Source organism: Gopherus flavomarginatus, chromosome 8 (genome assembly GCF_025201925.1).
Source record: "Gopherus flavomarginatus isolate rGopFla2 chromosome 8, rGopFla2.mat.asm, whole genome shotgun sequence".
In the NCBI taxonomy this organism is placed as follows: domain Eukaryota; kingdom Metazoa; phylum Chordata; order Testudines; family Testudinidae; genus Gopherus; species Gopherus flavomarginatus.
In genome coordinates this window covers 77,640,120-77,667,907 of record NC_066624.1, presented here as the reverse complement: position 1 = coordinate 77,667,907, position 27,788 = coordinate 77,640,120, and the positions used below count along the sequence as shown (strand labels likewise).

The 27,788-nt window shown below is 42.9% G+C and overlaps 1 protein-coding gene across 2 annotated transcripts in view; it reads left to right on the top strand.

Annotated features, from left to right (window-relative positions):
• Positions 1 to 1,052: 1,052 nt before the first annotated feature.
• FAM124B (family with sequence similarity 124 member B) overlaps positions 1,053 to 27,788 on the top strand; it is a 108,168-nt gene continuing 81,432 nt past the window's right edge. For both annotated transcript variants that reach the window (XM_050964079.1, XM_050964077.1), the window contains exons 1-3: positions 1,053 to 1,169; positions 6,524 to 6,555; positions 24,801 to 25,543. In XM_050964079.1, the coding sequence (XP_050820036.1) occupies positions 24,812 to 25,543 (732 nt within the window). In that variant the 5' untranslated portion in view covers positions 1,053 to 1,169; positions 6,524 to 6,555; positions 24,801 to 24,811. The remainder of the gene's footprint in view (positions 1,170 to 6,523; positions 6,556 to 24,800; positions 25,544 to 27,788) is intronic.

The following is a 27,788-nucleotide window of genomic DNA, read 5'->3' as shown; positions in this document are numbered from 1 at the left end:
TTTTGTTTTAAACCAACATTTTGACTTACTGGTAAAAGTTTCTTTCTTTTTTTTTTTTTTTTTTTTAAACCAAAACATCCAAACAACATGACATTTTAAGTGTAAAAGAAATAACATTTTGGGTTGGAAATTTTCTGTGAGAGAACCAACTTTTTTGTCTGAATTGATACTGTCCATGGGAAAACTTTGGTTTCCACACAATTGTTTTTTGCAGTGCGAAAACTTTTCATATGAAATACTAGAGAGACCAGGTGGGTGAGGTAACGTGTTTTATATTGGACAACTTCTATTGGTGAGAGAGACTACTGTCAAACTTACACAGAGACCTAAAGAAGAGCTGAGTGTGAATTGAAAGTTGATCTCTTTCACCAACAAAAGTTGGTCCAATAAAAGATATTACCCCACCCACCTTGTCTCTCTAATAGCCTGGGACCCACACGGCTACAGTTACACTGTGTCCAGGTGAAGAATGTCAACAAGAGTTATTGAATGTTAGGAAAGATTAAATGTGTGGGTAGCTGTCTTTAATACAGCGTGATAGCTGGAAAGGAAGAGAAGCTAGCACCACTCGGCCAGGCAGCTCTGCAGGTGGTCTGCGGCTCACTGGTTTTCCATATACCACAGTTAGGGAGTCTCTGGTTTGGAGCCAGAGACAAGATAGTTTAAGGGGAGAGTGCTGGCCTGGTGGATTTAGCTGGCTGGATATCTTCCTCCCACTTCTTTCCCCCCCAATCTCCCCTTCCTATGGCTTATAAATTGACTATAAAATGTCTTTGAGTTGGTTGCAATGTTTTATTTCTCAAGTAGCTCCCTTGCCTCTTACCCATGGGTAAGTCACACACACACCCTCCCACCTTTCCTGTTCTCTCCCTGCAGGTATCTGCAGCTGCTTCCCAGACTAGGATTTACACTCCTCTGGGATGACCTCTGGACCCAGCTTCTAGCTAGCAGCTGCTAGCTAGGGCAGGGGAGGAGCGAGTTGAGTGGAGAGGAGGGAGGCGTGTGGTGCAGCAGGCTGGAGTGTGAATGGCAAGTCCGGGCGGGAGTAGCGAGGGTCTTGCTGGCTCAGAGCACTGCACTGAGAGCTGCTCTCTAGAAGTCATACTGCTGTGAAAGAACATCCTCCTGCTGCAGCATGAGTGCCTGGGCTCAGGGGAGGATACTGCAGGGTAGGTGGGGGCTGCTGCTCTTGTATTTGGGGAGGCTGTGAGGTGTAAACTGATTACTAATGGGTTTGTTGTTTGGTATCGAGGTGGCAGAGCTCAGACAGTTCTTTCTCTTTGACACACTCCTGCTGCTGGCGCAGCTTTACATAGCTTAAGAATGGCCACGCTGGGTCAGACCAATGGTCCATCTAGTCCAGTATCCTGCCTTCTGACAGTGGCTGGTGCTAAGTGCTTTAGAGGGACTGTACAGAACAGGGCAATTATCTAGTGATCAATAATATAGTGTGATCCAGTTCCAACTTCTGGCAGGCAGAGGTTTGGAAGTGGGCAGAGATGAGTGTTGTGTATGCAGTATTGTAGAACAATGATTTCATGCCAGTGTGAGTTTAACTCTCTCTGTACTTGATTTTTTTTTCTTTGCGGAGGGGTGGGTCTAGTGGGTGCTTGGTAGACCTAGGGAAAGGGGAATGGATGCAGGACTGGCTGTGGAGTGGAGTCCCTGCAGCAGTGGAGCTGACTTCCTAAAGCTTCCCCAGTCTCTTTTATCCCTTTGCTACTAGACTGACAGACCTGGGAGCGGGTGGGGGGAATGGAGGCTTTGAGACAGACAGTAAATTCTTCAGGGCTGGAATCTTGCCTTGTTCTTTAAAGTGCCATGTTCAGTTCTGGCACTCTGTAAACAATGACTACTGGGGGTGGGATGGGGTAGAACACTTCTATTACTAAAACTGACAAGTATCTGGTGGCTAAAGCCGGTTCTGAAGTGGTCAGAAAATATTCACAGACCAAGTCCTAGCCCAGCCCACGAATCTTGTGCAGTGGGGACTTGGAAAGCAAAGAGTTTAAAATGTCAGACCCAATGCAACAGGCATGCTATTGTATTTCTCCCAGGAAGGGGGCATTCAAATCGCTAGGTAGATTTGCTGTGGGATCGTGTTTCCTCTTCCCCACTGTATTTTAAAAGTGTGTGTGTGTGTGTGTGTGTGTGTGTGTAACTCAACCCCACTGGAACTACCTGGATGTGATCCCACTGTTAAGAGAAATCTGAGCACACACAGGATCTTTCCCAGCTTCTTCAGGTCTTACTTTTTAATCAAAAAGAAGAAATTGTCTTTATTTAAAAACACCTACTTTCTCTGTTTCACCCCCTTCTCTAATATTTCAAAATGCATGGACATTTTTGGTGTTGGGGAAAACTTTGTTCATGTGGGATCAACTAACTGGCTAAGAACATAAGAGGTTACCATGGTAACTTATGCTTATTCATTTCCTTTCTGGGGTATTTGAGAAATGTGCCCTTTTGACTTGTGTTAAACTTCCCTTACTCTAGTGCTTCTTTCCTCTCAGCCCTGCCCTGCAATCTGAAGGTAACTGTAAAAACAAGTGATAGGGCTCATCATTGGTTGTTTTGGCATTGCTCTTGATTGTGAGAATGAGATACATATTGGAAGCCAGTGAAACCAATAAGTTTGCCTGTTGCTGTTCTTGCTGATGTCAAATGCATAGTGTGGTTTTGATGAATCCAGTAGAAAAACAGTCTGTCTGCTTGAAAGAGAAGTGAGCTTTATGGTTAAACAACAAAACCAACATGTAGGGGGGAGGACTTTATTAACCATGTGTTAAATTAACAAATTATAAAGCACTGTTTGCAACATAAGCATGTAGCCGACACTGTATGTTCAAAATATCATGGCAAAACTAGTGTTATATTTAATTGCTATGCAGTTGTAGAATGAGCTATTTATGGGGCTAAACCCTGTTGTGATCTATAGAATTACAGAGCTTATACAGGAGGTGTTTATTAAAGAAAGCAGCTAAAACTAGAGACCCAAACAGGCTTTCACAAAGCTTGAGTTCCTGCTTTGTTTACCAACCACCACACTTTGGAACTTTGTCCAGCACACAGACATCTAGTGGCTGAATATTATACTACAAATAGACATTGCATTTCAAGCCCTCTCCTCCACGAGTGCAGGAAGCCCTGTCTGCTGTAGAATCCCTGTTGAGGAAGAGGGACAGGAAGGATTTCAGGAGCTTGTGCACGGACTGCAGAACCCAGCTCCCAAGGGGCTGTTGCTGAGGCTGACCATAGCACCTCAGGAATGAGGTGCATGTATCCAGTCTTCAGGCTGGAGTAGTGGCTACAGAGATGTTTCGTTCTTGCTCTGTGAACTGTTAAGGCCCAGGTGTTTGGGCTGGTGTCTGGAAAAAGGATTTGCCCCTAAAATTAATTTTAAAAAAATACCATCTCCCCCACTCCTACACCCATATGTGTGCATGGACTTAGTGTTGCTCAGAGCAATATGGACTCAGCTGTGAGTTTGAGCCACATACAGAGTAGGACCCTAACTGTCCTAAGGATGGTGCCCATAAAATGTGCTGAGGGAGCCAAGGACACATTTGTTTAACTGATTCCAGAGGAAGCAAGTAATTACTTCAGAGCTACATGTTAACTCTGCAATAATGCACTCTTCCTCTGTGGAAGGCATTTGCCTAGAAAGGAGGTATACTTTTGTGGGGTTATTTCTCAGTGTATGGAAATATTTCACAATGGGCTTTTATTAAAATGCTTGTATTCAGCTCACTTTCCCCTCACATAGACCCTGTGCCCTAAGACAAGGGAGGGTGAACAGGATGACCACAAGGACAGCTCTCTTTAGTGGAAAAAATGTTGCTGGTGCTGTGGACATTGTACATGTTATGGTGACTTGTTTTCTTCCCATAAAGAAAAGGTGCATCTTTCTGTTGGGAGCATATCATCGTCCTTTGTTTCCTCCTATCCATGCAAGTTCAATGTGTGTTTTTCTTCTTGCTAAAACCCAGTGTAATGTCCAATCGCATCCATTGTGAATACCTCGGACACCTTTGGAGGGGTTCAACGTACTTCACCTATGTTATGATAACAAGTTTTCATTATTTGTATTACAGTAGTGCCTAAAGGGCCCAATGGGGGACCAAGGCCCCATTGTGCTAGGCACTGTCCACATATGTAATAACAAGAGGATCCCGGCCCCATAGAGCTTATAATCTTAGTATATGATAAAACACGAAGAGGTTACAACTAAATGGGGGTAAGGACAAGCTAACAGTGAAATGTTCGTACTTAATAATAACTAGCAGCAGTTGGAGCACACCAGCAGCAGGCTCAGATTCACCTTCTCTGACTTACAGGACAAGCGTGATAGCCTCTGAGCTACACTACATGTGCTTACCAATAGAATTCCAGAGTGAAACTGAGTTGCTCACATGAATCAGTTGTTTTTTCATTAGTTCATGTTATTTCTCTTGAGCCTGTCAATCAGGACAGTGAGTAATCAGACAGTTGCTCTTCAGTAATAATTACTGTAAAAGAATTGGCAAGGCGCCAAGCTGCCTTCTCTGTGTTTTATATGAGGCTTATTAATCAGATCAGTTGAAGCATTTGGTTCCAGCCTAACAACATTCCATGACTTTACTCCATGCTTCCAGAGTTTCTGTGCTGTCCTGTAATTTGTTGCAAAGCCAGTTCTGCCTTTGGATACGTGAGCACAGCTTTCATTAACTCCAGAGGGAGCAGTGTCCAGGTAGCTGAAGTATGTCAGTCTGAGATGTTAGAATGGGCTTCTCCAAAGAAATTGCCCGCCTGCCTGCCTGAAAATTCACTTGTGTGAAGAGAAACATGTTTGAGAGGATCAGTCTGATGATTAGATTAGGGCTAGGCCTCCCGTAATGTGTTAGAACTTGTAAGAAGGTAGAAAAGCTGCAGAAGGAGTTTCTCTGTTGGGGGACTGGGCATGCACCAGGCTCTGCAAATACATCCCTAACCCTCAGTTCAAAGGAGGCCACCACTATCATGTCCGAGCATTGTTCTTCCCTGCCAGCTGTGGGGTCGTTGCTGTCTACAGTGCCCTGGAAACGTGACTCCAATGGAGTTGTGCTTTCAGGGTTTCTTTCGTTTACAGCAGCCCATGGTTCCATCCATGAGGGAACATTTCAATGGGAGGTGAGTGTCTGCTGAAAGTTAACACAGCTTGTGGATGAAGGATGATCTTGTACTGAAGGCATTCAACTGAGTCTGGGAATCCATTCCTGTCTCTGCCACAGATTTCCTGTGTGACCTTACGCAAGTCACTTAATTTCTTTCAGTTCGCTATCTCTAAACGTCCCTAGCTCCAAGGGGTGTTGGGAGATTAATGTTTGTGAGGTACTCAGCTCACTGCAGGGGACATATAAGTACTTTTGATGGAATATTTTGCAGTGGAGTTCCTACTGGGCGCCATGCTGTGGTCAAGGAAGGGACGTGCCACTGAGGCATCAGTCTGCCTCTCTTCTTATTCTTAAGTCATACATAGAGGGTTCTAGGAGAATGATCTCCCCAATAGCAGTTCTGTGGAACTGCTTTGGGTTAACTGCCAGTCTAAGGTAGTGTCCTTTCTCTGCTTTCAATCATAAGTTCTGAGAGAGAGAGAGAGAGAGAGAGAGACTCTTGTATGTTTGTGAGGAGAAATGTAGGTGGATATTTTATGTATTGCCACAAAAACTGTAAAATGTGCATTCCCAAACACCATCCCCTGGGAATCTGTTTTACTGATCTCACTTGTTTAATAGTAAAGATTCTAGTATTAGGAAATGAGTAGTGTGAGAGCTCAAGTTACTTAAACTTAAAATGTCAGAGCAAGTTGGTGGTAGACTGGAAGTAGAATCCATGAGTCCTAAATCTCAATCCCATGCTCTCACTACAGGACATTCTGCCCTGATTAATTATTATTATACTATATTCATTCACTGACCTTATTTATACCCTTCCATAGCTGGTAATGGATGAGAAATTTTTTAACTCAATTAAAAGTGTTCACAATTAATTGGTGAAGATATTTTGCACCTGCTGTGACCTTCTTCTCTTGACGAAATTGCAGGAGCTTCGTAACCTTTCTGAGACAAAGCACATAGCTGTATTGGCAGAAAACACTATTTACAAGGTGCATAATCAACTTGGACCAGGATTAGGGAAGTGAAAGCAAGAGGTAACAACAGACATTGAAAATGGAGTCACACCAAGTATTTCAAACTCAGTGCATTCCAACAGTTCATCTGCAGCTGTGAGACATGACTGCAGCTGGGAAGCTTCAGGCTGTAGAAGGCTTCAGAAGGGAGCATTTGACACTGAGGGCAGATTTTACTTTCCAAACTGAATATTGCATGAAAAATTGAAAGCAAGCAAAAACAGTCGCATCTCAAGAGTGTATAATGGAAGTGATCAATTTTAACAGTGAAATTGATATTAACTCATGCAGCTGTAATTCATAGTTTGTAGAAGCTTTTAATTTCAAACACAATATTGGGCAAAATAGCATTGACACTTAATTTTGTTTTCACAGATCTCACTGCATTGGGATGTGATCAACCAGCAGTAAGTAACTTTCCCCCTCTAGACGGTGAACTTGTTTATTAAATACATTTTAAAACAGTGTGGGATGGAGGGGCAAGGAGGATAGTGCTAATACGGTTCTTCCAAGATGAACTTTCTAAGAACCTTGCTGTATTTGGGCTTTTTCCCTGCTGAGGACTGCACCCTACCAAAGACTAATACCATTGAAGTCTTCAAATGAGCTTCAGTGTATGGTCCAATCCTCAACTGTGCAAAACACCTATTGGAAACAATGGGAATTCAGCACAAGTCAGAACTGCAGGATTCATCTGTGGATTCTTAGCAGAAAGATGTGTGTTGATAATTCATAGGAAGGAATGTGTTACGAGGGGAACTGGTAATTACAGTAGTCAGAAAACTGGCAAAACTTCACTAAAAAGTGAATATAAAAAAAACCCAAACCCTAAACCGAGTCCATCTTAATCCAAATTAGACTATCTGCTAACAGTGTCTGAACAGAAGCCTATGTGAAGCATCTAGACTTGATTCTCCATTGCTTTGCAGCTTGTCTAGTCACTCAAAGTGGGTGTAAAATACTACCCAAATCAGAAGAGCAACATTTTAGACTCAATCCTCACAAGTGAAAATGACCCCATAAAGTGCAGGGCAACAAAGAGTCAGGCCTTCAGTTTCTTACTAGGAACTGGCAAAGAACCATTATAGAGAATTAACCTATTTTAAGGGTTAGAAAGCACATTTTTAAATCCATGTGCTGCTTTGCTTTGAGCATTCAAATCATTAGCTGTAACAGGAATTGTGCAGATCTCTGCATATACCCAGGAATGGTAATGCCTTCTCTTTGCCATTATCTTCATTATGGTAGTGTCTTCCTCTTTTTAATCAGAATGATGTAATATTCACATTACAGTAGCACCCAAAGGCCCCAGCCATTACCCCATGGTCTTAGGTGCTGTATGAAGAGAGAGGTAGCCATGGTTCCTGCTTGGAGCAGTTTATTGCCAGCTATTGTGTTGGCCATCCAATGTGAATTTCTTTGGTTTTACAGCATTTGACATTAGGCCAACTCTTTAAGGGTCAGCAAACTACTAAAGCATCAAGAAATAGTGAGACAGAGGGAATAACACAGTGCCAGCTGTGTTGTAAATTATCTATTGGACAGGCTGCCAGAGCCTCCTTTCCACTTGGACAAAAAGTGGACTCAGTTATGCACAGTCACAAGTGCATCATAAAACAAGATCTGGCTGCTTTTGCTTTTCACATAAGTTTTCTAGTGCAGGGAGTGCCTAATGCTTGCACAGAGCTCCCAGGATCAGGCCAATCATCCTGTGTCATGAGCCCAATTGCTAAAAATGGTTATTTCTCACATAGTCTGTTGGCCAGAGGTGGTGAACTCTCAACTTCTACCTAGTGTGGAACAAGTCACCCCAAACCTTTTACACAGCAGTATAATATATTGTAATAATTACGCCATCTAAAGCTGGAAGATCTCTGTCTGTTTTTATGTAATTCTGTCCTCTGCCCAAACCTTTCTGTAATGTCATGCACTAAATAATCCCAGGGATTTTGCTGTGTCTGCTGCAGAAGCCATTGTAGGACCCTGCAAGTCACTCCCCCAGATGCTAATATTTAATGTTTTTCTTGTGTTTTCTGGTTAGAAGCTACCCCTTTTAAAATTCCCCTAGAGGGGGTTAATAATCTCTGCAGCTTCTCCCTCATGATGTTGGCTGGCAAGTTAATCAGTAACAAGATCTTAAACTCCCACATAATGTAGGATCCAGGCCTGTTTTTTTAAATTAGAATGATCGGTGCATTATTCACTATCTGGAGGAGTTGCCTTGAGGAAGGTGAGCAATCTGGAGTCTCACACAGCATGGATCTCAATTGTTTCTTAAAGTGAAGGCTAGATTCATTGGTGAGCGTGCCATCTCCTGGTAACTTGCTCTTATTAACACTTTTTAGGGTGCTATTTATTTCAGCATCAGTTTATTGGCCTGTTTATTGAGGGAAAACTGTGTGGCTCAAAAACTGGTCCCTTCCACCCACAGAAGTTGGGCCCATAAAAGATGTTACCTCATCCATTTTTCTATCTCATTGGCTTTTTAAGCATTTCTCTGTAAATCACCTTCAATGTAATTAAATTTAGACTCGTTAAATAATCCAGGAGACCCTGCATGCTGCTATTTGATTTAGAGATCTGGTTTGTTCCTGGAAGATTTTAAATTGTGGTGTGATTTCTGTAAGTTACCAAAGCTAAAATTTTCAAACGTCAGTGAGTGCCTGAAATTAGGCACCTAAATCATATTTAAGTAGTCTTATTTTCAAAGGTGCTGATCATCTGCAGCTCCAGCTAGCTTCAGTCAGAGAAGCAATTGCTTAGAATCTCTGAGAATCAAGCCATTATTTAGGTGCTTAAATATATGGATGTTGGTGCTTTGGTTGCAATCCTGCAAGTCGATGTGCCAGTGCAGACCCTCAGGCCAGCACAGTATCCCATTAAAATCAGTGAGACTCTGCTGGCATAAAGATCTGACCCCAGTTGTGTAAAGAGCTCAGCTCTCATTTAAACACTAAATAAAGACAGTGAGATTTCCAAACTGCTCTGCATTCAGGACTCCCTTGTTTTCAGTTGGGGATGTGAACAGGGGATTCTCCGTTGTTCTTAATGGGAGCTCCTGAGTTCTTGTTAAGATCTGGCCACTGGGGGCTAATTTCAGTATCACTAATTTCTCTCCAGAAAGAGAAGTGCACTTAAAGGGTTAACACAGCCAGTAGGAAGTGTCTAGAGGAAAGAAGGGTAAAAATTGAGTTTGTTTTTCCCTACTGATTCTGATTTACTTTGTTTATATTTAGCTATTGAATATAAGTGAATTTTTCACTTTAGTTTGGAGTCTTTTTCACTGCCAGGTCCCTGTGCTTTAGTCCAGTCTGCAGATACCTCAAAGGAACATTGATTTGTTTGAAAAAGCAACAACACTGTTTCCACTAAAATTTGGAGAAGTTCCTGGAGCCATTTCTGTTGGCCTCAGGGTCTGAAGAAGCTAATTTTAGGCCAGACCTGGCCTTGTACATGTGTCTTCTAGGTGGCCAGGAGCATGGCCTACCCCTGCACAGGTGCTTTGAGGAACAGGGCACAAGAAGCACATGTGGTGGTGTCAGCTACAGTCACGCTTCTGGAAAGTTCTAGTCCTTCCAACATGGTTGTGGCAGAGTTAATGGCCTTGCCCCTATTTCTGCACCAGCCAGCAAAGTTGGCAAACACTAGTGCATTCCCGCAAGGACATAGCAGCAGCAATGTCTCTGCACATCAGGAAGATACAGGGATATTTTCAATTTTTTCCTTATACCCTGTCATTTTAGTTGTTCATTGATGTAAAAATATTTTTCTAATGGTACCATTTTATTTTTTTAATTTTTTTTTCTTCTTAGGAACAAAAATCTTTAGTCCCCAAGTCAATGAGCAGGAGCTGGACACAAAGTCCTATTCCATCCTATTACCTCCTGTTACCCGGGGTTCTTTCAACCCAAAGCTCTTGGTAACTTTACTCTGTGCGAGGAGGTGTCAGGAAATAAATCAGGGGAGACGTGGCCATCTGACTGATAGATGGCTGGCACAAACAGGACAACATGAGTGCTTTCACTTAAAGCTAAACTTTACTAGTCTCAAGCGCTGTATGGAAAGCCCCTGGTGGGCCGGGCCAGTTTGTTTACCTGCCCCGTCCACAGGTTCCGCTGATCGTGGCTCCAGGCCAATGGGAGCTGCTGGAAGCGGTGCTGGTTGAGGGATGTCCTGGCCCACTTCCAGCAGCTCCTATTGGCCTGGAGCAGCAAACTGGGGCCAGTGGGAGCCGCGATCAGCGGAACCTGTGGACAGGGCAGGTAAACAAACCGCCTGGCCCGCCAGGGGCTTTCCCTACACATGCGGTGTCCCAAGTTTGGGAAACACTGGTCCAGTGCATTATAAGTTTTAGTACTTAACCTTTCATAAAAATAGTTAAGAAGAAATCTTGGAGCTGGTTTAAGACTCTCTTTTGGAAATGCCACCCATCTTTCTGAGGTAATACAAACCAGAATTCTTTGAATTTGGTATATGAAAAGGGAGGTAAAACTGCCTTGATCAGTCTTCTAACCATTTGCCTACTTACAGCTGTAATCAGGCTAGCACATACTATAGTTACCCCTGTTTTATGTTACTCATAAGAGATTGAAATGGGCAAACCATATTTCACAGCTTTAAAAAGGCATACAGTGTGGCCGCTCAGAGCTGAGAGTTAGGATTTCGAGCTGCTGGAAGCTGGGGCGCACAACTTTTAGCATTCAGTCAGGAAATCCTAACTTGCTGGTGCTTGAGAGTGCAGGATTTTCTGCAGAGTGCTCTGTGCATCTTTGGTTACAGCAGTTCCCTTGATGGCTCTCCATCATTCTTGTCTCTGGATTGTTTGGAAAGCGGACATCAAGAAAGTAGTTCATTTGAAGGACTGCAGAGATTTCCTTTTTCATTTGATCCTTTCATGAAATTTTCACTTCGATATAGTTGTGGTTGACTTCAGCTGCGTAATCTGAGAGAGGCAAGTTTATGGCTATGGCATCTGTAAAACCACACATGTCCCTGCCAGGGCTGTCTGAAAATGTCTAGTGGTGGGGAGACTGATTTATTCACTGTGTTCTTTGTTCCTTTACCCCTCTTCAATCTAGCTACTGTGTCTCATGCATTTAATAAAAATAGGAGCTGGCAGGGGTGGGAGGGCACAACAGCCTGGTTTAACAAAGTTGCTGAAGCTCACAAATCCAGTCCTCCAGAGTGTAGGTTTGAGGCCAACATCTTTCATATCTCTCTTCAATGACTCACTCCTTTATTTATATAGAATTAGAGTTCGTTCTTGATGGGCCTGATACAATGATGTCAACAGACTCCCACTGACTACAGTGGGCTTTGGATTAGGCCCCAAAAGATCATTGTGAAATCTGAATCCACCAATCTCCCTCAATCTGGAAAGTGGGTTCTCCTTTTCTTGTACTGATTGTCCATGCAGAGCCTATCCAGGCCATACAGGTGGAAATACTGGTCCCCCTGAAGTCAATGGAAACTTTGCCCATAGAGTTTTTATGTCAACGCATAGTCTCATTCCAGTCAACTTTATGCCTCTTAAATTGCCTTTGCTGCTGGTTGTCTTTGTCCATTTTGGTGTTATCCAGTGTGATTGGATGGGAGAGGAAATGCTCTGATTATTATGCAGGTTTTATAGTCTGAGAGACCAGAATCTGTATGTGCAACTCCCATTGACTTCCAGAGAGATGCCCAACTTTGTGCAGAACTGGGAAACTTTTTTATGACTCAGTTTCTCCTCTCCTCTTGCATGGTTACCTGCTGGGTGTGAAGGGTTTATTTTCTTTCTTGAAATAAGGCATGCCATGCAGTGTTTGGGAGGAAATCATAAGGACTCCTCTTTTTTTTGCTGATACAGACTAACACAGCCACCACTAAAACCTATCCATGAATCACTGGGTGACGGTAATTAATGCAAATCCTTAGACATGGAAACTGTTCCCAGAAGTACCACCCCCAGGGGAAATCCCATATCTTGGGTTTGCCCAGGTTCAAGAAGCCCAGCAAACAAAGAACTGAGAATTGTATAAAGTGATAAACCTGGTAAGGGGTCTTTCTCACCTGATCCAAGAACTGAAATGACAGTGTGGCCAAGAGGGCTGAGATCCTGCCGAAGGGGTTTGAAGGACTTTGAAACTCACAAGGAACCATGTGGAAAGTGGGTGACATCTGGTAAAACAGGATGCATGTAAGCTGTTCATTGTTTTCAAGATGTTTTTTCCAGTAAGGCTGATGTTCTGAATAAATATTTTTGCTTTATGAAGGCTGGCTGGTCACTGACTTACCTTGTTGTTGTCCCTGGGAGCAAACATGATGGCAGATACTAAACTGAAATCAGACTTGCTAAGGTGATCACAGTGTTGCAGGAGGAAATAGCAGCTTTAAATTCCTGATCTGGAGGAAGAGGAATGCAGGATTGGACCCCAAGAAAGGTGATGGCTAGAGGCCTGAGGCCTGAATAGGGTGCCTTCCAGGAGATCATGAAGGGATCGGAGCTGGAATTACCTCAGGAGCAGTGACATGTTAACGGAGAGCAGGATGTAGCTCTCAGATGATCACTGCTCAAATCTGAAGGAGCCAGAAGTAGGAGATGTGAATGATGCCTCTTTAATTTAATTTTAAATGTTATTAATGTAAATATGTAAAAATATATATATATATATGTAAATATATATATATAATGTTCTCCCAGTGCACAAATAACTCTCGGGACCACACTGTATTATCCTTTCCAACAGGTTTTAGTCTGAGAATGGTTCCTCCTGGGCTTGCCCGGACACCAAAATACTTAGGGGTTGTGCTAGGATAGACTCAAACAAACCAAAAAAGAAAGTCTTTTCCTGCCGCCGCCCTGACCACATGGAATTCTGTGCTATCCTGTTCAGTGAAAGGATAAAGGCACTAGAATCCTTTAATTTCAGAAAACCTGACCCAAAGTAGTATCTTCCACCAATTTAAACTCCCTCTCGACTCAAATTCACTCCTGTATTTTGACTATAGTTAATATGATTCATTTTCTTCTGAAATACATACATTAAGCTCATTTTATATATTGTATCAAAACTGCCTGGATCTTCATTTACTGAACTGGAGCAAACAAAAGGAAAATAAAGGTTATTTCCAATCACAGATTGTGAATGGGCTAGAGAGCACTAGTCACCGTAGCTCATATTGTCTGAAATCAGTCCCTGTCAATCTTCTCCTGAGGAAAACCACATCAGCTCTGTCACTGTGACTTTCTTGCCTTCAGATAAATAGCAACGGAGTATTTAAATAGGAGAATTGAACAGGAAATGTCCATATCTGCCCATAATTCTCTGGGTGCTACACTGCCAAGGGAGTGAACATTCCCCAAGCTGTGTTTTAGAGTTAACAAAAAGCTGCCTATCATCTTAGCCAGCAAGGGAACTTTGTCTGGCTATAGATCTTGTGAGCCGTGAAACTCTATCTTGTCTGTTGATCGAGAATACTGTTTCTTAAGGAAAGAGTCTCAAGCTGCTGGGACTGTCTGTGAGAGCTTGTCTTCAAAGGCAGCCTTTTGCTAATTTTTGAATCTTCATTCCTGATGAAAGCTTGCAGAGGTGACTCGGAGTCAGCAGCCGAAGGCGCAGCCTCCTCATTAGCTCCCTCAGGTAAGATAATCAGGCGGATGCTGGGGTTCCACTTCATTCTCTTGTTGTCTGGTATGATCTCATTGTCTTATGAAATCAGACCCTTTTGCATCCTAGCATAGGTCTGCATTTTCTGGACCTCTTTGATCATTGTTAGTTTCCTTTTCTGCGTTGGCCAATTATGGATAAGAAACTGGAAACTACACAATAAAAGCCTGTGTTAATGTATTTAATATTCTAGGAACGAGGGTTGGTTTTTTTGTTTTTTTTTCCTTTCTTCCAGTTGTTGTGGTTTTACTTTCCTGGAAAGTAGACATGAACCTGAGCCGCAAAGTTTGGATCCACAGCCAAACTCCTTTAAGTTCAGACATGTTTAGATCTATGCCTGACCACAATGAATAAATGGATTGGTCAGTGGCTGTTATGAAAATGCTTTGTGTTTGGTCATGGACCTTTTCCAATTGGTGGGTCTAAAAATCAAGTTAACCAGGATCCAGAAGGGTGGGGATGTGTCAAAAATCAGAATTCCAGGTCAACAGTGAGCATGTAGATGTATGCTCTTCATGTTTCTTCTTTCTTTACTGGAAAGTGCTGAAAACCTGGCATTTTGAAATGAATTTTGCAGTAAAAAGGATGCAAGAAGTGTTGGTAAAATCACCTATGTTTTGCAATCATCATTGTAGCATATTGATTACACAAGGCCCTGTCCAGAAGTGCTTAGGCAATTCTTACTCAAGCTAACCTCTTTTATTGACTTCAGTGGTAGCTTTATGTGTGCCTATGGGGGTTCTGAAAGGTATCGTGTTTAAGTTCAGAGCCATAGTTTCATTAGAACTGAGAATTCATTGACTATCCTGTAGCTAAGAGGGACTTTAAGAGAACATCTATGCTACAGCTGGGGATGAGCCTCCCAGTCGAGGCAGACAGGCACACACTCTGCTATTGTTAGCAAACTAGTTAATGTGGATGTTATGGCGGGGGCTAGCTGCCTGAGTACAAGTCTGCCCATCCCACTGGCTCCATGTTCAGGTGGCAAGCCTGTGCAGCTGTCCACACTGCTATTTTTAGTGTGCTAATTCGAGTATAGCTAGCGCATGTCTGTCAAGCTGGGCTGGGAGGCAGGGTCCCAGCTACAGTGTGTTCATACCCGAAGAATCCACTTTTTTATCTGGATTAAAATCACTTGCCGATTTCCACATTAGCACCATATTTTGGATTTGTATAACTCGGCATGTATTGCGGCATCCTTTGCAATATCAGCACCTGATTTTCTTCTGCTGAGAGAATATGATAGGAGCCATGAATACCAGATCAGAAGTGGAGCTGGAGTTTTTGCAAACTTGTTCATTCACATATGTCTCTTTCCTTCATTTGCTCTCTGATGTATTAAGTACATTGTATAGCCCCTCTGGTATGAATATATAAAAGCACTAAACACTTGTTGGCCACTTTAGAGAAGCACTGTGCTTTTAGGGCCTAATCCTCGGAGGCAATGAGCATCCTCAACCCCCCATTGACTTTACTGGGAATGGAGGGCTCTCAGCACCATACAGGGTTGGGCTTGTGCTATACATTCCATGTAAAAATGAAACACTAATTACTTCACAGTTAATTGCCTTTCATTTGAAGATCTCAAAGCACATCACAGGCATTAATGTGGCAAACCTCACAATGACCCTGTAGTTGGGGGTAAGTGATGATATCCCCTGTTCTACAGATGTAGAAACTAAGGTTGCAAGAGCTTAAATAACTTTTCCAAGGTCACTGGCTCTGTGGATGAGGGGAAAGCAGTGAATGTGATATATCTTGACTTTAGCAAAGCTTTTGATGCAGTCTCCCACAGTATTCTTGCCAGCAAGTTAAAAAGTATGGCTTGAATGAATGGACTATAAGGTGGATAGAAAACTGGTTAGATTGTCAGGCTCAATGGGTAGTGATCAATGGCTCGATGTTTAGTTAGCAGCCAGTATCAAGCAGAGTGCCCCAGGGGTCGATTTTGCTCAACATTTTTATTAATGGTCTAGATGATGGGATTTAATTGCACCCTCAGCAAGGTTGCAAGTGACATTAAGCTGGGGGGAGAGGTAGATATGCTTGAGGGTAGGGGAAGGGTCCAGAGAGACCTAGACAAATTGGAGGATTGGGCCGAAAGAAATCTGATGAAGTTCAGCAAGGACAAGTGCAGAGTCCTGCACTTAAGAAGGAAGAAAAACATGCACCGCTACAGGCTGGGGACGACTGGCTAAGCAGCAGTTCTGCAGAGAAGAACTTTGGAATTACAGTGGACAAGAAGCTGGATATGAGTCAGCAGTGTGCCCTTGTTGCCAAGAAGGCCAATGGCACTGGTAGGCCCATTTCCAGCAGATCGAGGGAAGTGATTCCCCTCTATTCGGTGCTGGTGAGGCCTCACCTGGAGTATTGCATCCAGTTTTGGTCCCTCCACTACAGAAGGGATGTCGACAGAGTCCAGCAGAGGGCAACAAAAATGATTAGGGGGCTGGGGCACATGACTTATGAAGAGAAGCTGAGGGAACTGGGGTTATTTAGTCTGCAGAAGAGAAGAGTGAGGAGGGATTTGATAGCAGCCTTCAACTACCTGAAGAGGGGTTCCAAAGAGGATGGAGCTAAGCTGTTCTCAGTGGTGGTAGATGACAGAACAAGAAGCAATGGTCTCAAGTTGCAGTGGGGGAGCTCTAGGTTGGATATTAGGAAACACTACTTCACTAGGAGGAAGATGAAACACTGGAATAGGTTACCTAGGGAGGTGGTGGAATCTCCATCTTTAAAGGTTTTTAAGGCCCAGCTTGACAAAGCTCTGGCTGGTATGATTTAGTTGGTGTTGGTCCTGCTTTGAGCAGGGGATTGGACTAGATGACCTCCTGAGGTCTCTTCCAACCCTAATATTCTATGATTTTATGTTAAACAGAAAGTTGGTGGAAGAGTTGGGAATAGAACTGAGGTTTCCTGATTCTCTTTGTGATTTCCTTTGCCCCCTGTTGCAAAATGGATCTCTCTTTTCTTTGCTCCAATTGCATTTGTACACTAGTTTGTTATTGTAGGGTTGCTACCAAATTGTTGTTAGGATTGATTTTCTTTTGTATAAAAGAAATGAAGCATTTGTTGTGAAAATAAAACCCAAAGATAAAGAATTACACCAACGTGCTTGCAATTAATATAGCTTGCATATACATTTCTGAAAGTATATTAATGGCCTGTTTGTATATTGTATGGTTTCCCAGACAGTTCCTCTGGTGTGTGGATGATCTATTCACATGATGTTCCTTGAGTGGATTTACTGTTCACATGGGCTTGAACTGCTACTTTTCTAATCTCTTACAGAAATCTTCCTTGGTATGTTCAGCTCTAAGTCTTTTTTCTCTGCATAATAAACTAAACTTGTCTGCTGAAAACCCTTGTAAAACTTGAATGGGTTAAAATTCCAGCTACTTCAGAATCCATGTCTGTGTAAGAGATAGAAGTACATCATACTCAACAGCCTCACGGCATTATCCTCGTGCTGATGCTGACCCCACTCATAGGTGAAAGTAAGCTGGTACATGCCAGTCTGGAGGACTGGTAAGAAAAGGAGACTGACTGAGGGAGGGAAAGAGTAGCCTGCGCACTGCATAAGAATAGTTTAAACTCAGCTGTTCCCTGATGGTTCAGCCCCCAGGGCTAGGTTTCTGGCCTCCTTGTTAATTTCACTCACAGTAGCTGGGGGAAGGAGAGCGAGGGGAGGGTGTCTTTGACCATGGCAGGGGCAGTCCCTATCTGCCCCCGGGGATGAGGGGATCTCTCCTACTAATATACACAACAAATACAAGCATTTAACTGCACAGCTTAAATCCTGAGCTAATAAAAGCAGGTGGAAGGGGAAAACTCACTGTCACATTGGTTTCTTGTCTTCTCCCTCCCTCTCCTCCAGCCAGGCTGCAGACAAGGCTCTGAATTCCTCCCCATTCCCCCCCCAGCAGGGGTTTTCCTCTAGGCTCTAGCTTGCAGTAGACTGGCTGAGATGCCTGCTATTGCTGCCTGCAAACGAACAGTTTAAACTCAGGCCTGGTCTACACTACACGTTTAAACTGATTTTAGCAGCGTTAAACCAATTTAATGCTGTACCTGTCCACACTATGAGGCCCTTTATATCGATATAAAGGGCTCTTTAAATCGGTTTCTGTACTCCTCCCCAACAAGAGGAGTAGCGCTAAAATCGGTATTACCATATAGGATTAGGTTTAGTGTGGCCGCAAATCGACGGTATTGGCCTCCGGGCTGTATTCCACAATGCACCACTGTAACCGCTCTGGACAGCAATCTCAGCTTGGATTCAGTGGCCAGGTAAACAGGAAAAGCCCCGCGAAATTTTGATTTTCATTTCCTGTTTGCCCAGCGTGGAGCTCTGATCAGCACAGGTGACAATGAAGTCCCAAATCCAAAAAGAGCTCCAGCATGGACCGTACGGGAGATACTTTATCTGATCGCTGTATAGGGAAATAAATCTGTTCTATCAGAGCTCCGTTACAGAAGACGAAATGCCAAAGTATTTGAAAATTTTTTTTACAGCCTACACAGTGCTATGTGACAAGCGTAACAGGAAGCCAGAGACTCAAATGGACGCTCATGGAGGGAGGGAGGGGGTACTGAGGACTCCAGCTATCCCACAGTCCCCAGCAGTCTCCGAAAAGTATTTGCATTCTTGGCTGAGCTCCCAATGCCTGTAGGTTCAAACACATTGTCCAGCGTGGTTCAGAGTATAGCTCGTCAATTTACTCCCTCCCCCCCACCACGTGAAAGAAAAGGGAAAGAAATCGTTTCTTGACTTTTTTCAATGTCACCCTATGTCTACTGAACGCTGGTGGTAGACGCGATGCTGCAGCAGTGAAGAGCAGTATCCGCTCTTCTCCCCTTCCTGGTGGCAGACGGTACAATATGACTGCTATCCGTTGTCACCATCAGCCCGTGCTTGATAACTGCTGAATACCCCTGGCTGGCCTCAGGGGCTCCTGGGTAAAAAAAGGAATGATTCCTGGTCATTCCCAGTAGATGGGACAGAACGGCTGGTAACCGTCCTCATGATAGCAACTGGGTGCTGAGCTCCATCAGCCCCCTCCCTTTCCTGTGTAAAGAAAAGATTCTGTACTGCCTGGACTATCATATAACAGTGGCATGCTGGGCTCCTCTCCTCCGCACCGCTTAATGTCCTGCCTGGACTGTCATAGCACTGGGAGGCTGCCTCCCCCTCATTTTATCTCACTAACAAGTCACTGTTTCTTATTCTTGCATTCTTTATAACTTCATGACACAAATGGAGGGGACACTGCCAAGGTAGCCCAGGAAGGTTGGGGGAGGAGGGAAGCAACGGGTGGGGTTGTTGCAGGGGCACCTCCCGTGAATGGCATGTAGCTCATCATTTCTGCGGGATCTGACGCGGAGTAGCTGTGCTCTCTGATACACTGGTTCTCTAGTACACTTGCCCCATATTCTAGGCAGGACTGACTCTATTTTTAGAAACCATAAAGGAGGGATTGACTCAGGGAGTCATTCCCAGTTTTGCTTTTGCAGCAGACAGCACAGAAGGACAGATAACCGTCATCTCATTGCCAAATTACACTGGCAGCAGATGGTAAAGAACAACTGGTAACCATCTCTGCTATCATGCAAAAGCAAATGAATGCTGCTGTGTAGCGCTGGAGTATTGCCTCTGTCCGCGGCATCCAGTACACATACGGTAACTGTGGGTGGGGGGGGAAGGCTGAACGGGCTCCATGGTTGCCGTGCTATGTGTCTGCCAGGGCAATCCAGGGAAAAAGGGCACGAAATGATTGTCTGCCGTTGCTTTCCCGGAGGAAGGAATGACTGATGACATTTACCCAGAACTACCCGCGACAATGATTTTTGCCCCATCAGCCACTGGGCTCTCAACCCAGAATTCTAAGGGGCGGGGGAGACTGCAGGAACTATGGGATAGCTACGGAATAGCTACCCGCAGTGCAACGCTCCGGAAATCAACGCTACCCTCGGACCATGGACGCACACTGCCGAATTAATGTGCTTAGTGTGGCCGCGTGCACTCGACTTTATACAATCTGTTTTATAAAACTGGTTTATGTAAAATCGGAATTATCCCATAGTGTAGATGTACCCTCAGCTGTTCCCTGTGCAGTTCAGTGCCTAGAGTTAGGAGCTGTTTCTGGCATCCTTGTTAATTTCACTCACAGTTGTTGTTGGGTGTGTGTGACCATGGTAGGGGCAGTTCTTTTCTGCCCCCGGGATGAGGGGATCTCCTAAACACAATAAAAATCAGGAACCATTTCCAAGTTCAAATCTATCCCGTTCCCTCCCCAGCAGAGGATTATGGTTGTGATGTCCAAACTGCTTGCAGATCCTCTTTGAAATGTTACTGTTAAAAAAAAAAAAACACTCAAAACATGGAGAACATGATGGAAAGATGTCATGATGATTAGGGTTTATTTTGGGCAAAGCAATTTTGCTAAAGCAACTAAAGATTTATAGGGAAAGCAAATAGCCCCCATTAACAAAACCACAAAGGGATTGGAGGGAAAAACTGGATATTGAGCGAAATTATTGTGCCTCCTTTCAAAGCAATAGTAGTTTTCATTCCAATCCACCTCTTTCTGTATTGATTTAAACACCTGAAATGTCCTTAGGACAGCAGGTGCAATCTCAGATCTCTTTTTGTTTTGTCTTGCCTGCAGAGTGCAGAGGCTGAAATTGATAAAACTTTCTTTAAATATCTTGTATATTTCATGAAGGTTATTCCAGTTGTCCTTCATTCACCCCTGACTTTCCCTTCCTCTCCTCCTCCTTCCCCCCCCCCCACCCACTCCCTCCTTGGCTGGCTGGCTGTGGTTTTTGCCTTGGTTACTTACTCCTTGGCAGACCCAGCCCAGCGGCACCTGCTGGCTCTCTGCAGGCAGCAGCCCACAGGGGCCATACATACACATACATACTGTATGTATGTGTATGTGTATGAATGTGTCACAAACAATGCAGCTGCAGCCTGCCGCCGACTGCCCCGACCCCAGCAACCGGCCCCTACTATTGTATTTTAGTAGTATTGAAGATCCCCCTCATCCAGAGGGCAGAAAAGAACTGCTCCTGCCATGGTCACAGACAGCTTTCCCCCCCACCCCCCCAACAACTGGGAGTGAAATTACCAAAGATGCCAGAAACCTCTCTTAACCCTGGGGGCTGAACCATCAGGGAACAACTGAGTTTAAACTGTTCTTATGCAGGAGGCAGTCACCCTGCTGCAAGCTAGAGGGAAGCCTCTGCAGCAGCTGCTGCGTGCTAGGCAGGGAGAATGCACAGAGCCTAGCATCGGCAGCCTGGCTGGAGGAGGAGGAGGAGGGAAGACACAGAGGAAAATGTGACAGTGAGTCTTCACTTTTTCAGGCTTATTCCAATAGTAAAGTTTTATTACAAACAGTACTGGTAGTAGTAATAGTAGCTTTATTTTCTCGATCTACGTCATGCAATGAGAGGGATCCATGAAGTAGGTAGGAGAGGTGGGTGGGTTGCTTGCAATTGGACCATATGGGTAAGAAATGTAAATTACTTTCACCCCTGCCCAAACCCCTGGGCTCCCAGCAGCCTCTGCAGCTGGTAGCTCCGGGGTTAATTTAAAGGGCCTGGCTCCTAGCTTCCACCGAATCCCTGAGCGCTTTAAATCCTGATTTAAAAGCCCCAGGGTTTAAAGGTCCCACCTCTTCTGATAGAGGCCACGCCTCTTCCAGTTGAGGCCCCTCTCCCTCCGCAGAAGTCTGGAGTACGGGTAAGTCCTTTAAGTTACTTTCACCCCTGACCCCCACTGAAGTCAATAGAAAGACTCTCACTGACTTCATTGGAAGTTTGATGAAGACTTAATGCCTATATGTATTTTTTAATTTTAATAACTCCCCTGCCCCCTCTCCCTTCACAAATGCTAGCTTGTAAAATTTCACTTTAAAATACTCCTATTTTTGGTGTTGCGTTCAATAACGTATCTCCTCACTGAATAAATTTTTACATTGATGGGATTTTTACTTAGCCAGGATGTCATAGTGATCTGAACAGAGGTGGAAAAGCTGTTTGTATTTGCAGAGGTATTGCAGTGAGCTTGATGTGACTCACCACGTGGAAACTTGGGCAAACCACTGCTCTCTGTTCACACCTATGAAAACTAAGGGCTTGCCAACAAACCAGTATATTAGCTCCTTCACTCCTGAGTGTACATGCTGTACAGGAGAAAGGGAAGAAGATGGCAATTACTTGTAATTGGATTATTACTGCACTGATCTCTACTCTTTTTTTTTTTTTATTTCCTCTCCCATTTAGGGGCTTATTGGGACATAGGAGGGGGACAGGTTTTTTCCAACCCTAAGCAGGAGAAATGCTCCTGTGCTCCTTTTTCGGTGCTACTCCTGTACTCAGTATGTTGAAACTGAACATGGTCATGCCACTTTCCCTTTGGTGCTCTTGCTAGCACCCTGGGGAAAACAGCATATTTAGAAGTAGCAGCAAAATGGTGACCCTGGGGAGGGCAAATGGGGACTAAAGAGGGAGAAAGATGCGTACACACAGACAAACACACACACAATGGGAGTGAAGAGAGAGAGATGCACATTGGGAGTGGAGGGGGATGGGGACCCACACACAGAGTGGGGATGGGATGGGGTGAAATTGAATGACTGCTTAGTCAGGGAGGTATCCAAAGTAGTGGCTGATGTTTCAGGTGTTGGTTTTGGTAAAAGGGTGAATAAACACAAGGTCCTGAATATATTTTACACTCTAATCAGCTACAGTGGGGTTTGTTTGTTTCCTGGCTTGTATCATCATCATCTATATAGTAGGTTTGATCCTAAAACAACCACAATAATGGTTTTCTTTTACATATGAGCACAGTAGGGACCCGATGGCTTAGGATGCCCCCTCCAAGCTGCTTGGCTCAGCTGCATCGTGCCTTAGCGCATGGGTATCATTTGCACTAGTATTCCTGAAGGCCTAACCCTGAAGTTCCTTCTTAGTGCTACTCAGACCTCCTCACTCTAGCCAAACACCCCATTCATCTCAAACACAGAAGAAGTCAGCTGACTTTGCTTCTCCATTCGCTGGTATATGAGGTTCCACATACAGTTAATCAAATATTCCCTTCCCTTTGGGCTGACAAAGGTGCCTTAGAAAAAATGTTATTCAGAATTCATTTACAGTGTTTTATCTGAAGCCTTGAACGCTTACATTGCTTGAAGTGCTATAATTGGTTTCTGTTCTCTTCATCTAATTCCTGTAATTGTCACCAGGGTAGTTCTCCTTCCACCCCTTCCAGCATTTCACTGCAATTACTGTCAAGTAGCCAGGGCTACATATTTTTGTATAAACCTTCCCCAGATCTTATCTATATCTAATCTACAATTCTGTATTTTATATTGGGATTATCACCATGGTCAAAACTTAGATTAATTAAAATAACATTGATTCTCTCTCTCTGTATGTTTATAAAATATATATTTTTAAGTCAATACAAAAGTTGTCTTTTATAGTGAGACACACAAGGCCACAACGTTCAGATATGGAACCTTCCAAACTTTGAGCTTGTTTAGACCTGGTGTTTCGGTTCAGTCTATAACATTTGGACTAAAATACAAACTTTAATGAACAAAGCTGCTGTCTGCACTGCTGGATCAAAGTTTGGATAACACAATCCCTTCAAAAACAGAGGGTTTTATTAATGCCCGGGTTTGGAAACAATGTCATTTTGTGCACCCTACTTATTTGGAAAGAGGAAATGCAAAGAGCTATGGTTCCTAAACATATGTAGTCAGGTACATCACCAGAAATTATAACCCTTGACCTAAATACATGCAGAAGTAAAGAAAGTTCAGTCTGAAGAATTGAGGTTAACTTGCTCCGTGTAAATTGCTTCTGAACTGGCAACATGGTGGACAACCCTGGAACAATATTGTTTAGGGCTCCTAGAGAAAAGCTAGAAGGAGTAAAGTTTTCAGCATTCTTTTTGTAGTTGGATAGAAACTATATTAATCTGTAAAGGCAAAACAATGGTTATGATCTGCTTACGTGCACAAATAACAAAAATGTACCAGCCTATTCAAATACAGCATAGCAATAGTAATGCACCCAAAAGGAGGGGGAAAACCTGGCACGAGATTACTTTGGAATAAATGTAATAAACAGGGCACTGTAATATTTCTATTAGAACTGAAGGGCAGCCTGCTCTCTATGCTGTGTAAAATGACACAATGGGAAAACTAGGATTTAAGGCATCTCCCTAAACTCTTATCTTTCCTTAGATTGATTCACATCTGCACTAATTGTTATCTGTGCAGTTCACATTTGTTTTTCTTTTGTTAGCCTGTTTCCTTTTCTTGTTTTAAAGAATAGTTTATCTGCACACCCTGGAAGGGTGTTACTTATAAAGATCACAAGCTTTTAGATCAAGCAAAAACATTGGCACGTTGACTAAAAAAACAAAGCATGCTGAGACTTTAAAACACAAGTGCCGCATTGCATTTGCAATGAGGTGGTAACTGTCTCTTGTTGTGCGTTGCCAGGGTTCTGCTTGATCTCAGAGTTTGCATTTCCATGGTCAACTGGCAAGTATATTTTTTAAGTAATCTATGCATTTGAGAATAACTGTGCTAGTATTTCAGTGTTCTTAATCCCCACTGTATTTCACTATGAAGGACAAAAATGTTAGGGCTTGGGTTTTTTGTTTTTGAGGGGGAATGTCAGATGGTTTCTATTTGTATTAGTTGGTAATTAAAGGTCTGGGAGTCAGGGAATGAGAGATTTATTCCCAGCTCTGTCACTGTTCTTCTGTATGACCTTGGGCAAATCACTTAACCTCTCTGTGCTTCATCTTTTATCTGTAAAATATAGATAGAGCTACAAGTCTTTACTTCACAGGGATGTGTGAGGCATGTAAAGCATGCTGAGATCTTCAGATGGGAAGCAAAAGAGAAATCCAAAGTATAATTGTTCGTGATTATTCAGTGTATACAGAAACACTCACTGTCTTTATTTTTATCCTCAAGGTGATTTTACAATGGATGGAAGAGCAAACTCGTTGGTGATGACTGTGCATCTTCTTGCCACATCTGGACATTCATTACTCCTGCAGCAAACTCTTGATCAGCTTCTGAGGTGGATCTGTCTGGATGTTCGCCTCTTCCTTGTATCCGAACGTGTTACTCCAGTAAAGTATTATGAGAAATATCACCGGAAAAGCTCTGGATTTCCTGGGATGTCCATTCTCCTTTTCCTGCATGAGGCCTTTGGGGAAGAACGGATTTTTCAGGTCCATGATTTTTTCCAGCACCCTCCATGGCAGGATCACCACATGCAAAATGCTAATGGGAAACTGTGCCCTTATGCACCTGCTGGGCAGGAATTTTATGGTCTGGATGAGCATATGCCTGTATGGGGTGTACGACAAGTTCATTATGGCACTGAAATTCTGCGCGTGACTCTCTACTGTAGCTTTGATAACTATGATGATGCAGTCAGACTTTATGAGATGATCCTACAGAAAGAAGCAACTATGCAGAAGAGTAACTTCTGTGTCTTTGTGTTGTATGCAACACAAACTGTTGCTGTTCAGCTCTGCTTGAAGCAGCTGCCCCCTGGGGTCTCTGTTGAACTGAAAGAATCTTCTGTGTTGCAATTCAAGGTGCACGAAATTGGGCAGCTGGTACCTCTTCTGCCTAATCCATGTATTCCTATCAGTAGCACCCGCTGGCAAACTCAGGACTACGAAGGAAACATAATCTTGCTTCAGGTATTGGGTTTTTTATGTGTGCTGTCTTTAATTCAGTAGGTAACTTGTCAGCTAGGAATAACACAGGGTCTGATTGGAAGATAGTTAGTTATTTATTTCTTCCTTCAAATTTATCAAATATTTATAGCTGTCCATCCCATACTCTGGGTGATTTCTCCATTAATAAAACCACTCAAAGTAACATAAAAAGATTGCCAGATATTTTTGTAATATCTCCCCCTGGGCTGATATGACATTGTGCAGTTAGACCTGATAAATGATAACCTGAAATGCAAGTACGATACTTTGCAGGCTGGTCTGTAGACAGTTTCACCCTCAGATGAAATTACTGTAAGTGCTTGAATTATTTCTTTATAATAAGGGTTTAGAGTGGAAATGTTTTCAGAAGCTGCTTTCTAGCTGTGCTGTTGAGTGCCACCCAAGGAAGGGTATGTTTGGGTGTATAGTATCTGTCAATTTTTGTGAAAGTTTTAGTAGTTAAACTGAGCAGTGAAACTGTACTGCCTAGGCTGGAGTGAATAAATCATAGTGAATAAAGGTTTGTTTCCATGGGTAGGTTTTTTCACGTTAACTTTGTTTTTTTTGGCTTAAACTGACTTGTGTTTACATGGCACAATTCTTTTTAAATAATCTTGTGTCCTTTTGCAAATTAGATAATCCATTTTGAAAGTGAATTTAGTCCATTTCAGGATGAATTATTCTGGAAAATGGTTCAAGTGGACCTGTCTGTATTTTGGACAAACTTTTCCACTTCTGGCAGTCCTCCTACTGCTATCCCACACTGCAATGCTCTACATCTGATTTGACCTGTCTGCCTACTTATGTGCAATCTACTGGTCTGGAAGTTGGGAATTTGCATTCACCTCCCCCTCGATATTTCCCAGGAAATCCACTTCAAACGTTTTGTCCCAAAAGTCCATTCTTGTTTGGCACGTTGTTCAATATAGTTCTGTGATCATTCGGGCCTTGCATTACATCTCCCTAGAGGTTACATATGATCCCAGCCCACAAATAACACAAACTTTGCATTTAGTACAATGGACCCTAAGAACCGTTAATTCAGTAAGGTTTCTTCAAGGTTATGGCAGGCTATCATGCATATCAACTATTGTGCATATCTGTTGCAGGTAGCATCCCCATTGTACAGATGGGGAAATGGAGGCAGAAAGATTAAAAGCTTGATGTGTCTGAGGGGCTTGTGATAAGCTGGAGATAAGCATTATGCACCCAGCTGGAAGCACCCAGCACTTAGTGTTATTGAACAGTAAATGACTCACACTAGAAATGAAAACAATGAATTCAGTGGCTCTGATTCTCCATTCACTTTAAACCAGTTTAACTCCCTTGACTTTAATAAACTAACTCCTGATTAGCACCGGTGTGAGGGAAAGAATCAGACCGAATAGCTTTTAGACCGAAAGCTATTTGAGGCTGGAACTGTCATTTACTATGTGGATGTATTGTATAACACCTAACACAACAGGGCCTTGATCTGTAGGCTCTTGGCATTGCTGTAATACAGTAATCATTACTAAGAGTTACTCTTAAAATGGCTTCACCTTCAAATGGTGGACAGGAGTAAGAGCTATGAGAGCAGGCCCAGTATTTGTAACGTGCTTTTGAATCAATTTACCTGAAAATTTTAGAAATGTCAATTTTGACATTGAAAAATTTGCACAAAAATGTTTGTTTTCCAGCTAGTTTATAGATTTAATAGATTTTTTCTTTTTGAAAATTCAAAATTTCAATGAAAACATTTCAACCAACTGTATCACTGAATAATTCCATTTTCCATTTAAGTATCTTCCATTTAAACATTTTTATGTCTTAGTATTTTAATTCATTTTCTCATACTTCTGTGTACAGTATAGTTTGGATTATTTAAATAATTTGTAGCAATCCTGTGTAGTTTTTAATTTTTCTCTGATTCTTTGGCAGAGTGATTTTGCCTTCATTTTTATTTTTTCTCTTTCTATTCCTTCTGGAGATTATTTGGTACAATTCCTGATAATCCATCTGCATGGCTAATTTCTTCACTGATCTCTCATTGTTAATCCTCAGTGCAGCTTTTGCTTTTGTGTTTGTACTTTTCACCCTGTCTCTCTGCAAACTAGATGGCTACCCACCTCATGTAGGCAAGGGTTTCACTTTGGCAGATGCATTTGAATTCCCTGGCAGGAGAGGGTTAGGATTTGTTTTTTAGCTGTGACTCATCCTCCTCCTGTCAAGGGAAGTAGGAGCCAGT